Source organism: Lissotriton vulgaris, chromosome 2_1 (assembly GCF_964263255.1).
Source record: "Lissotriton vulgaris chromosome 2_1, aLisVul1.2, whole genome shotgun sequence".
In the NCBI taxonomy this organism is placed as follows: domain Eukaryota; kingdom Metazoa; phylum Chordata; class Amphibia; order Caudata; family Salamandridae; genus Lissotriton; species Lissotriton vulgaris.
In genome coordinates, this window is record NC_141687.1 from 1,417,710,615 (window position 1) to 1,417,724,319 (window position 13,705).

The 13,705-nt window shown below is 43.3% G+C and overlaps 1 protein-coding gene across 44 annotated transcripts in view; it reads left to right on the plus strand.

The window, feature by feature from the left end:
- NEB (nebulin) overlaps positions 1 to 13,705 on the plus strand; it is a 402,407-nt gene that overhangs the window by 241,997 nt on the left and 146,705 nt on the right. For all 44 annotated transcript variants that reach the window (XM_086957193.1, XM_086957196.1, XM_086957192.1 and 41 more), the window contains 4 exons: positions 8,485 to 8,589; positions 10,028 to 10,135; positions 10,228 to 10,341; positions 12,656 to 12,853. In XM_086957193.1, the coding sequence (XP_086813319.1) occupies positions 8,485 to 8,589; positions 10,028 to 10,135; positions 10,228 to 10,341; positions 12,656 to 12,853 (525 nt within the window). The remainder of the gene's footprint in view (positions 1 to 8,484; positions 8,590 to 10,027; positions 10,136 to 10,227; positions 10,342 to 12,655; positions 12,854 to 13,705) is intronic.

The window sequence follows — 13,705 nt, forward strand, 5'->3', positions numbered from 1 at the left end:
TTGAATTATTTTTTTTAAATAACTTGGCTCTAGTTGTCTCAGCAAGAGCCCTCTGGCTTTCTTTCCAATTGACAATTCATAAATTGATGGTATTTCTATGCCCCCTGTATTCTCAGTGTCATCCGAGGTGTAAAAAAGTGGAGCCATTTGTTGGAGAAGGGCATCCCATAGATAGAGCATCATATTAGGGATTGCTAGACTGCCCCTATCTTGTGGCAGCGATAAATATTTCAGAGCCCTTCTGATCTTTCCGTGCTGCCAGAGCAAGGGGCACATTATGATGGAGGATTTTCCGCATCCCCCGGGCCGGCGGAAGCCACCGCCGGCCCGGCGGATGCAGAAAATCCTCTGGGGACCCACCAAAGACCCACCGTCACATTAGGATGGCCGGGGGGTCCTGGTTTAGGTCTGCTGCTTTTCCGCCGCGGTTGGCTTACAACCGCGGCGGAAAAGGCCTAGTATGGTGGCGGTGTCTCTCAGACACCGCCAGGCATATTAGGATGTCTGATTTTCAATGCATTTACATGGCGGCATGTCCACCGTGCAAAGGCATACGGATTCTTGTTTGGGGGCCCGTTGAGGGCCCCCAGGGGTGCACAAGGGGGGTACCTATGGTACCCCCCTGCATTTGCGTGCACAGAGCGGCAGGCACCACGCGGTGCCTGCCGCTTTGTGCATGCAAATGCACAGCTTTCATTTTTAACATTGCGGCGGGTGCTGCTTGAAGCAGCACCCGCCGCAATGTTAAAAATAGAGGATGTGACCGCCAGGGTGGTGGTCACATTCTAATTGCACAGGAGGGAACTCCGCAGGCCATGCGGAGGTTCCCTCCTCCTCTATGGTCGCGGACGGACTCAAGTCCGTCCGCGATCATAATGACCCCCAAAGTTAGCCATTTGTGATTCGAGAGATTTAATAGTATTGTCCTCAATAAGTAAAGTATGGCACGGAACAGATATAATACCCTAGGAAGAATATTCATTTTTTAGAAAGTTTACTCTACCAATGATTGACAAATGTAGGCTATTGACTCGCACTAAATCTTTTCTTATATTCGTTATTAGAGGCTCATAATTTAGTTTACAAATATCTTGGATCTTTGTAATTATACATACCCCAAGGTAAACTGCTGTTTCTGCTTTTCTGGGATCAACATAATCTATATTATCTGTACATAAGATGATTGTTTTGTCCTTATTAAGAGAGTATCTGGAATAATGACCAAATGTCTGTGTAATAGCCTCTATTTCCACAAATGCTTCAGACGGGTTCGGTGTTAGTACTGACACGTCGTCAGCATAAGCGAGTATTTTTCTATCATATAAAGCAACAGTAACTGGTTTTATTACGTGGCTCTGTAAAAGTTTTACAATCAGGGGGTTAATATACATAGCGAACAGTATCGGGAGCAAGGACAACCTTGCCTTGTTCCTCTCGTTATCTTAATTATCCCGGATTCAATACCCATTACCTGGAGTTTAGCTGTTGGTTCTTGATACATTGCTCTAATTGCCTTAACCAGCCTGGGCCCAAGATTGTTCTGTTCCAATACACTCCAAAGAAATTCCCACTACACCCGATCGAAGGCTTTTTCAGCATCGAGAAGGATCATCGACATCCGGCCCCCGGTCCCAGCCATGATATCAAAGAGTGAGATAACTCTTCGAGTATGGTCCGTGGTGCCCTTGCCGGGAATAAAGCTATGTTGTCAGGGGGAGACCAGATGTTCGACGACCCACCCGAGCCGATTAGCCAAGATCTTAGCATATAGCTTTGAGTCAGAGTTGATCAGAGAGATTGGGCGGTATGATGATGGCAGATCCGCTGGTTTACCCTTTTTAGAGAAGATGATTATATTTGTTTCTTTCCACGAATCTGGCGGAATGTGTAAGGATCCGGTAGCAGTTTCCGCAGGAGTGCCAGGAGCCGACGAGAACCCCAACCCTTCCCCCCAACACCGCCAAGCCTATCAAACACTAGGATACAAGGGTGATATGGAGGGAAAGGAGGGAACAAAACAAGGAAAGTAGGGGGAGACAAAACACTGGACTCTTCGGACACTTCTCTTCAAGTGGAAGATGAAGCTAAAAGGAATAATGGGTTAATACAACAACAGTCAACCCACAAGCCCCCAATGTTAATACATAAACCACCTTTACCTGATAGCACAATGGTGTGTCAATGAAAGCAACTAGGATATCTTCTGGAAATATACATGTGATCATGGAACTTATTGATATTCAGTATGACCTTGATTGAGGGGTATGAATATTACCTCTAAGTATGTCACAAGTATGTACTTAAGTAAGGGTATATTTATACTTCTTACCCAACCAGAACCACAGCCCAGCTAAGGTGTCTTGTATAGTAAAAGGTCTGGATCACAGAAGTAGCTGCCGGGAGGGCAATAAATGCATACATAAACACCAATAGAAACTTCAACAAGAACGCAATGTAAATATAGTGCGCTACAAGCGCTTTACCGGTTCTTCAGGTCCCTGTACTGTATGCCAGCATCCGGGAAGTCCAGAGAACGAACACAAAAATAAGGGAATAAAGGTAAGGAGGAAACTCGCCAGGCGGACCACAAATCCCACAATGCCACGTAAACCACTCGCACCACTGCTCCCGCAAATACCGGCCGTTCGACGGGACCTTAGTCAGGCCCAACAACGGGTTCGCTAGAAACAGGGCATGGTAAGTCACTATGACACTGGGGTAAGACAGCCGGCACTGAGGGAGGGAAGGAAGGGAACGTAGCACCCACATAAAATAGGATCTGTGGGTCTACCGGGATGAGGCAGAACTCTTCTGAAATACCCCTGAGAAATCACCGGAGACACTATACACGGTGCGAGGTAATCAGGAAGGAAGAGCCTCGGCAAGGAATCAGGAAAGCGGTATCAGTTGCATGAAGGACCGCTCCGGAATCCAGGTGAGAGGTAAGGTCAACAATACCTTTATCCAAGGCAGGAAATAATAAACAAGCAAACGTGAACAACACTTGAAAAGGGGTTGCCGTAACTCAGATCAATGAAGGGATGCCCATGACAAACAGGGGCGCGTAACAGGAAAAGGCCGAGCGGAAGTAACTAATCGGTAGAGATAGAAACTAGAGCGCAAAGCGCTGAGAGCCGGGCAAAGCGAGCTTATGTTCCGGTTCGGACCCCTCGCGCATGCGCATTACGGCGAGGCCATTTTGGATTGGTCTCGTCAGTTCGTCTTTCAGTTCCACGGAGGCTAGGCAGGCGTGACAGAATGCCGCTCCATTGTATACCAATGAACAAGTCAAGTAGGAAAGGCAGTATTTGTACTCCTAGAATTTTATATAGCTCTATTGGGATTCTATCGGGACCTGCTTCTTTCCCCGAGGCAAGGGCGGATAGAGCAATTTGTAGTTCTGTAAGGGTGATTTCTTTTTCAAGATCTTCTTTCGTTGTGATATCTATGGCCCTAATCCATCCTGTACTAGTTGAAAATTCCCTTAGGAATATTCCGATTTCATCAGTGTCGATTATTCTATTCGTTTGATAAAGTTTTTGATAGTATTATTGAAATACTTCACCTATATCAGCTGGTTTAGTGTATTCATGGCCTTCTGACTTAATAGATGTAATCGTATTATAAGAAATCCTCTGTCTAGTGCGCAGAGCTAGTTGCTTCCCAACGCTCTCTCTGTTCTCATACATATTGCTTTGATGTGCTCGATAGGTTTCTGCTGCTTTCTGTGTAAGTCCATTATTTAGATCTGTTTCTAATAGCAGCATTCGTTGCATCGTATGCTTCCCATCCTCTCCCCGAGCTATTGATGCAACATGTTCTTCCTCAGCTCTGGCTAGCTCTGTCATCAGTAAACGATTTTCATTGTTATGTTGTTTTTTAATTCTGGCCACATAACTAATTGTCTCCCCCCTAAGGGTAGCTTTAAAACAGTCCCACACCACCCCCCTAAAAGCACTAAAACGGTTTATATCGAAAAATCCTTGCGCCCAGTTAGTTATAAAGTTTATGTAGTCTCTATTAACCAGGAGTTTCCTATTGAAAATCCAGTTCGAGCGTTGTATGGTAAAACTAATTAGATCAATTGTAAGGATTAAAGCAGTATGATCAGAAATTATTTTCGGCCATTTACACACTGTTGCTTGATTAGTCAGGTCCCTTGTGACTAATATGTAGTCTATTCTAACATACTTATTGTGGGGATGTGAGTAATAAGTGTAGAATCGATTTGTTTGCACTGTTTTCTAAATGCTGGCCCTAAAGAGATATTAAGATCCCCACAGAATACAAGCGATCCTGGCCAGGAAGCAAGTTCAAGTTCCAGGTTTTCAAAAATGTAAGGGTCATCCTGGTTTGACCCATAAACTGAGCAAATAGTTATACCCAGGGCCAGCTGTGAAATAGCCCACCTCCCCTGAATGTCCGCTGCTTTACGTACGCTTTTACTAGGGAGATTTTGGCTAAAATAGCTACACCACGAATATTCGATTTTTGTGTGGAGCAGACCAGCAGATTGTATGCACTAATTTTTAATAGATCCCTCTTATCCCAGGGCAGGTGAGTCTCTTGGAGACAGATTATGTCAGCCGAATTTTGCTTAATTATTTCGCTCAAGCGGGCACGCTTATTTCTATCATTGAGCCCTGCCACATTCCATGTACATATCGTTATCTTTCCCATTGTAATTTGCTGAGGAGTTTCCTTAGAGCCTGTATTCCTAGTCTAGTAATTTTTCTATTTTTTTCAGCCCAAACATCTCGATCTTTTTGTGCATCTTTTGTTAATTTTACACAGTTAATTATATCAATTTTAAATTCCATTTTCAAGTTGGAGTTGCTTTTTTTGCATGTTTTTGCCCCATGCCCTCCCACCACCATCCCCCCCTTCCCCCCTCCCTCCCCACACCCATAGTGAGGCATACCGACTCTATTGGAGTCTGGTGGTGATGAGCATGCAACACGTGCTCAGAGCCCGACCTAATATTTTCAGTTTGTACACATATAAATACCAAATTATTTATATCATATCATATATGCTGATACTGGGTTTCGTTACTTTCTCTTCTTTTTATTTATTTTATTTTTTTCCCCCAAGAGAGACTCAAGCATTAGGTTAGATATGTTACATGCTAATCATTTCATTCTTATATTTTCTTCACATATTTCCGATTTCAGCAAGTTTGACTTAGCTTAGCTTAGCCCATCAAGGTACTTTTAGCTATTATTTCAGAAATAAAAAAATTAGTTTGGCCCCCTTAGATTACTTTAAGCCGTGCCGGGTTATTGAGATAGGCCTCTGCTTTTTTATCCTGAAAAGGCTTAATTAGCTGGCGTAGCCTCCACCGTCTTTCGACAGTGGAATGGCTAAAATCAAGATGCACAAAGTAGGTAATCTCATTCCTAGTGCGCTTCACCTCAGGCCTGGCTTTCTCAAAAATTGTCTGGCGGAGCAGAAAATTGCCAAAAAATACAAGGATAGCGCGGGGGTAGGCCCCGGGTTTCGCTGGCAGCTTCAGAGTGAATGGCATGCGATGGGCGCACTGAACCTCTACATCCCAACTACATCCCAACTAGAGAGCTCAGGCAATGAATCCCGAAGAAGATTCACCACAAATAAGCGTATATCCACCCCTTCTGCTGCCTCGGGGACCCCCAAAATGCATGTTATTTCTGCGCTGGCGATTTTCAACTCCTCCAGTTTCCACCCGACATCTGCCAGCTCAGCCTCATGTGATTCTACCAGTTCTTGGTTCGAAGTAATTCCTGACTCATTAGATACTATTCTAGACTCAAGCTCAGTCAGTCGATCCCCAAAAGTGCTGCAGGTTAGTTTGCACACAACCCCTTGTACTTTACGTAGGGCTGCCTGTGCCTTGCGCCCGTCCTGCGGGGTCTCCTCGCGATGAGATGCGATTGCTTGAAGGACAGTATCAAGGGTTGGAGCCAGTGGGTCTGTGCGTGCTGGGTGATCTGTTTGCTGTGAAAGATTAGGCAAGCCTGAGTGACTCGTGAGTTGGTTGGTCGGGGTATAGTCCCAATCTAGGTCGGCGCCCCCATTGCGTCTCTTTTTCCACTTCATTCGTTTTGGGTCTAGCATTAGCAGCTTTTACTTCTGCTTTCTCGCCACTGCCGCTTTCGTCCGTCAAGCATGACGCAGTGTCATCAGGCCACCCCTCTTCATCGGAAAAGAAAAAGAAATCGCTAGGGTCGTTCTCAAAGTCTGCAACGATATCAGTGTCAATATTATTTTCATTCATTTTATTCAAATCAGCCACATCAGTGTTGTTGGTACTTACGGCTGTGTGGGGGCCTGCTATCATAGATTGAAGGTTTTGAGGTGCTTGAGATGCTTGAAAGTCTGAGTCCGATTTTTGTTTGTACTGCGTTTGGTCATCGCTTCTAGAGTTACTACTAGTAGTTATGCTGGGTGCCCCCCATCAGCTCTTATGCCAGTGTCATTGTTCTGTATCGTAAGGGAAGAAGATGAATGCATACCGTAGTTTTCTCTGATGTCCGCCTCCCGGGGAGCACTTACGCTGAAATTGGGGGTTGAGGCTTCCCCAATACGCTCTCTTGGTGTCGCTGGAGTCGCTGTGATCAGCACTTCAGGGGTATTTGGGACGATGAGTCCTTCTAAGTGTGTATCCCCCACACCAGGGCTTTCGTTCGCCAGTTCCACAGTCCGCTCCTCACCGGGGGTTACAGGCTTGAGCTTCCCATCACGGTCCGGAATCAGTCCTGGGGCCCTGCGCAGCAGATCCATCACTGATGGGCTGGTAAGATTTCCCTTTCGAGCCGCTGCTCCTCCACGCTTAGGCATGATGCCTGAACTGCCTCGTCTGCATTTCCTCCATCTGTCCAGTTGGCCTGCTCCACGATCTCCCGCTGTGCCAATCTCGCCGCTCTAGCCCAAGCTGCAGCAGTTGCCGACACCGCAGCGATTTTCGGAGCCATGTCCACATCCCTTCTGACTTCAGCACAGCCCCCAAGATAAGATCTGGTGCTGACTCCTTTGCTCGCCTTAGGGATCGTCTTAAGTATGTAGCGGAGAACCGCCAAGCCGATCACCGTGCCAAGAGTAGCTAATCTGTTATAAACCGGCTTCTATGCTTCTTGACGTTTCTCTTCTGGCATCTCCGCCTCTCCTCGGTTTTTTAGCAACGTTTACGCCTTCGTACCATTTTCAGCAAGCTTTGTCGATACACATTGTGTCAGCCGCCGGAGCTCTGAGCTTGTGTGTGCACTACGGTTTCAGACAAACTGCCATCTTGCCTCTGTCAGCCCCAGAAGTGCACTGACGCATAGCTTCAATGTCTTTTCTATTGTAAGCGTACGCTCAGACGTGAAGATGGATGCTCTCTCTAGGATATTGATTTTGGCCATTCTGCTAGAACCAGGGAAAATACCCAATGAATATTGTGGTTCAGTGGTCTAGAGTTGCAAGACTGAGATCTCTAAAGCGAATTGTAGAAGTCACCATCTCACTCCATCTAACATAGAGCAGGTTCTGAATAGTTGTTGAAAAGTTATAGAGACCTGTCCTGGGTAGGTTACATTTGGTTTACATTCTATTTGTTTGCAGTGTTCCTCCCGACTCCTTGCTCTGGTCTCTGAGTTTTGTGGTGTTAGCCACAGAAGGCCCTTGGAAGAACTTTGAACCACATGTCCATTTGCCTGAGGATATGGTTGCCCTGGCTGTTTTTTTACATACATGACTTTTTTTTGTAATGTTCATGCTGCTACAAAAAGTAGGGAAATAACCTAAAGCTGGTATTTTTCCCCTTATCAGTACATAAACAGTAAGCATGAGAGAAATTCACCTTGACATGTGTTATAGAGCTGTCTTAACGATTCCTGGCTGATAATGGAACTAAACAAAGGCAGGCAACCCTACCTGAGGATAATATTGTTCTCTCTCATACTAGTGAAATAAAATTCTGTATATTGGGTCTTAAGATTACTACTTCCCTAAAGCAGATTGTTTACGCTATACTGGTACAGCCCCTATAGAAATGCAATTAAACATGGCAAGGCTACTATGACAGGGTGATTGTACCTAGTTGTAGGTCCTTCACGCAGGTCTCTTTCCTGGAATTGGGAGATGTATTTGACAATACCCCTTCTCATGTGGGGTTGTTATTAGAATTCTGTAAGCTACACATCCCTCATTTACTAGTGTTGCACAGGCATCAGTGCAACGCAGAGCAATTTACTATCTTGCACGTGGGCCTTTAAAACGGTTAGCAAATTGTTGCTATCTTTTTGTCACTTTTTGTTATACAAGTGCCCAAAAACATTAATATGTGGGAGGTATAAGTCACAGTCATGTGTCCATAAATGGAATATCGATTAGGTTGTTGGGATGAAGGTTATGGTTAAAGTCAGTTTCCTTCCGTTTACAACCAACAATCATCCCACATCGATCACGTTGATTTACCATTCAGAAAGGCAACTGTTAACGTTGTGTTATTTTCCCCCTTTACAGCTAAGATACAAAGAAACATTTAACTCGGAGAAAGGACACTACATCGGTTCCAAGGAAACTCCACAGTTAACTCACTCTAAGGAAATGTCGAAGTTAGCAAGCGAGGTAAGATCTGGTAACCAACAATTAATGAAGAAAAGTACCCAACAATTAATGAAGAAGAGTACTTTTGAATTGTACGTCTTGATTAAGGGAAAATAAATAATAGTACTCAGTGTCTGCAGACTGTAGCAATGTTTCTGTCCTCACTGTAGTCAAGTTTTGAATCCATTGATTTGTTTCACAATACGAAAGGCAAAGTCAACGTGCTCAATTTTTTTGTTTATGTCTCAGTATATCCGCCACAAATACATTGTCCTACAAAATATCATGACCAGTAAATCAAGATATATATATATATATATATATATATATATATATATATATATATATATATATATATATATATATATATATATATGTGTGTGTGTGTGTGTGTGTGTGTGTGTGTGTGTTTATAGATTTAATATTCTTAATCCCACCTCTATTCACCTTGAAGAAATGCATATCTTCAAGGTACGTAGAGGTACAGTTAAGTATCATAAAGCTATACTTACCTATGTATACTTATCTGTACAATATTTTTGAGGGCAATAGTTTAAACTAGATATTCTTATAGAAATCGCTTTGTATTTCTGATTGCGTCACAGTCCACAGAGTCAAATAGGTGAGATTGCAAATCAATAAACCAAACTGCGATTCATTTCCAGCAGAGGTTCCCCTAGAAATGTATCATACAGGAAGGATTGGATTACTGTCTTTTGTCTCTCAAGACACCTGAATAGTAATGTAACTATTATTCCATGTTTGTCCTTTCTACCAAGCTGATGCTATTGTTTCGGGAACATGTGCCATGGGACATGTAAAGCACTAATCTGACTACAGGTAGTGAGTTTAGAAGTAATAAAGCTGAGGAGAAAGGTACTTGAATCCACTGCAGAATTTACTGTGAGGTGATGCAGGGATGGAGTATGTTAGGCCTCAGTCTTTGTTAAGTCTTTATAGCACAGTATGTGGAACACACAGATTATGATGAGATGTTTCTCGCTTTCAATCACATTAATCAGGCAAAGTAAATTAATAGTTAATACAAGTTTTGGTATGGCAAATGATTAAATGTACGGCACGTATGCCTGTGAGCAAAAGTGCTGTTTGTTTGGACATTTTTTAACAACCATTTGGCAAAAAAAACAACACATCAGGTTTGAATGTATGCCTGTATACACAAATCATGCACATGGTGGTGCCAGTATTCTATGCATATTATGTTAAATTAAGTGAAAAATGACAGCAATCATTAATACCCACAACATAATGTCCAAATGACACTGCCCACATCTATAATATGCCGTTCCTTGCACCTTCTATATTAATGCTGTTAGACCTGCCAACAAACAGTAAAAGCCGTCTATAGCCAGACGCTAAAAATATGTGGTACATTTCTTGAAGGTACAACTTTAACTTAAAAATGAGGGATGAAAAACAGTAATGTTTGTTTTTTTAGAAACTCTACAAGAGTTCCTGGGACAGCAGCAAGGCATTGGGCTACATTTTACCTCCGGACTACTTGCCCCTTGTTGGAGCTAAGCACGCCAACCGCGTCTCCAGTGAAGTAAGTGTGATACCATTTTGGGCTGCATTTGCCTCTTTTCTGGCCTTGTTCATTGAACAGCCTACTGTGACGCTCTTCTCTCTCTCTTTCAGCTGAAATATAAGGCACTCCATGAGAAGCTGAAGGGCCACTACCTCGCGGGAAAACATATCAGTGACTTCCCATCAGTTGTCCGATCTTTAGATTTCCAGAAAACGCGCAGCATGGTAAGGGCATATTCCTTTCTCTTTTTGTTTCTATGACAGTAAAGACATACCTGGAGGTTTTGTAAAATTCTTTTAAATACAGCAACACTTATAAATATAGGTAGGTTTGTAGTGGTGGTGAGGTAAAGTCCTCTCGTCTAATAAGGTACGGCCATCATAGGGTTCACCACTAGATAGCACCAAATAAAGAAAGGACTTACTAACAATTTTTGTTAGTGGATCAGGTGAGGTTCAGTGGCAAAACAATATTGTGCCAAGATGTGGACAATTATATTATTTGCTTTTGTATAAATCAGAACTCTATCAGGAAGGTGCTGACAGAGAAAATAACATATGTTGTGAACTGCTTATTTTATTTGTGATTCCCCTGTGGGCAATTCTGAGCCACAATGAAAATATTCAGCCAGGTTTGTCCATTTACATGTCCCACAGTCTGTGCTTTACCATCTTTGTATGCACAGTAAGTGGTCCTTAGGACTCGGGGCAAAGCCCTGCACCTCGTAAACCTGTGATAAGAAACTGAGGCTGACAGAATCTAGCTGTGTACTTCTGTGAACATTTATCCTCTGTTACAACAAAGCTTCCCAATCCCTTTCATATCAATTTGTGCAAGAGCAGTTTACATACAAAATGGCTGCAATAAGACTGAAAATTAGTTGCAAAAAAACTCCTCATCCATAAGTGATATGGAGTTTGCACGCATGCAACTCATCAACCATACTCTGAAAAGGCATTCACCACCTTTTGCAACTCCATCATCAATTCATAAGGAAACCCCCCAAACCTCAAACCACTCTTCGTCTCATTACACACCTCCAACAATCCCAATACTGATCCACTATGCTCACGTCACTCACTTTGAATCACTTAGTCATTCTTCCGTCACACCTCCAAACATTCTGTCTCTAATCCTCAGGTGTAAGGAACACATCTTTATCCTCTCCATTACGGATAATTTGAGGACCACCTAACACACTTCCAACCACTCCCTCACTCATCCCCCAGTGAGTGCATGAGGTTTGTGCAACTGGCTTATCCCTTATCACAAGGTACATCTCACACATCACTCCAACCACTCACCTTCAACTATGCTACCTCTAATCCCATATGTACAGCTCATTCTCCTTCAACCATTCTACCTGTGATCCCCTAGGTGCACTTCACACACCTCCAACCATTCTGTCACGGACCCCCAACAGGTATCACACACCTCCAAGTTCAGTACATCTGCTATATCAGGTACATCTCAAACACCTAGGACCACTCAATCTCTGATGCCCAATGGGTATCTCACACATCTCCACTACTCTACCTCTAATCCCCTATGTTTACCTTACACCAACTTCAAACAACTCTGCCTCTGACCTGCTAAGTACAACTTACACTTCGCTAACCACTATATCACTAATACCCAACGGGTATATCCCAGACCTCCAACCACTCAATTCCAACTATACTACCACTGATCCCATAGTACTCCACCCTCACTTTATACATTCTACCTCCTCTCCCTAGGTACACCTCATACACCTCCAACTACTCTGCCTCTGATCCCATAGGTATACCTCAACCTTTAATATTGCAAATAAACCTCAAACGCCCCCAACAACCCCATCACCGAAGGATTGGAGACACTTGATGCAAGTCTAAGAAGTCATGACTGATGCCCATGTGGCGCCTCATGCTCTTTACACAAATGGACACAGTATTTGCACCTCTCAAGTTACAATATTTGCAACAAGGTTAATGTAAGATGACTACAGAAGTTCACTGAGTGCATGGCAAAGTGATATCCTTAAATAGAAGAGGTCTCTGGGGCCCATGTCAGGGATTTCTACATTAAGCAATACTTATTATGCATAACTTATTCGAGTACTCTCTAGGAACAGTCTGAATAATATTTCTACCGTAAAGTGATTTAGAGTCAATCTATCCCAAGCATCTTTACTGCATGCTAACAGTAGGACCAGATGAACAAATCGTCATTAATCCAAGGCTGTGTGTCACTCTGGTTTGTGAGATTGCAGCTCTAATGCAAGGTTGTATCTCCAGATATCTTTATAAAATATCATCTGGCATAATGTATTGTAAATATAATTAAAAATATATTGTTGCTGTGGGTGTAGATTTTCTGTTATTAACTCCAATGGGCCAATATTTGTGTAAGCAATATTGTAGGTGCAATATTTATGTCCGGTGATGATATGACTACAATATTCTGCTATCACACTCAAATTCAAATCAATGATTTAATACTGTTGTGTGCTATCTAGTACCTTAAAAATTGACTTGTGCTGTTTCTCTTTTTTTCCAGTTGCGTTACAAGAAGAACTATGAGGACAACAAGTCAAAGATCACAATTCCAAATGACATGCTGAATAATGTGTTGGCTAAGAAATGCCAGCAGATTCTGAGCGACATTGAGTACCGTCGTTATCTCCATGAATGGACATGCCTACCTGACAAGCATGACATTGTTCATGCCAGAAAAGCCGGCGAGATCCTGAGTGATGTATGTCTTTTATATTTATACTATCTTAGCCTTATCTAGTTAACAATATATTGAAATCAAGTGGGAGATATTCTAAGATTTTACTCTGTGTCGGCATCACATAAGTGATGCAAATCAGCGCAAAATCTTTTTTTTGATTTGCATTCCAGCGCGAAACTTGTTTAGCGCTGGAGATAACGTGAAAGTAACGCAAAGGAGTGCATAGCGTTGCTTTACATTAATTAGCGCCAGAGGGCGTACAATGGGTGATGCATGGGTGCTCCCATGCAGGCACCCAAGGTTACGGACGCTAAACCCTATTTACTAAATTAAGTAGACAGGGTTTAGCATCAGAGAACTGCGCCCTTTTGAAATAGGCGCAAGGAAGGAGAAATGCTTTCATTTCTCCTTCCTTTTCTGAATTTGGGATCGATTCCCATCTCGTTTGGAAAGCATACCGAACGACTCAGGCCCGGAATGCTTTCCAAACGACTCGGATTGGGAGAGTCTGACCAAACGAGTATGATGAATTTGAATGCATCCAGATACGATTCGGTCAGGCTCATATTGGCTTCAATGGAAGCCTGTGTACCAAATGCGAACACAGGCTTGCATTGACAAAAGGGGTGGTTGTGGATAATCATGCACCCTGTGAAGGGCACCCCATGGTGCCTGTCACACTGTGCATGGTTGGGAAGAGGGAGCCCCTCGGTACTCCCACGGGCCAGATTGGTAGGGCCCCAGGTGAAGGGGGGCCTCTACGGGCCCCCAAAGATCGATTCTGGCAGCCTTTTCATTCAGGCAAATCGAATAGGAAAGGTGCTCCGAATGGTTCATCATATTTGCTCACTCGGAAAACCTAGTCCATAGAGC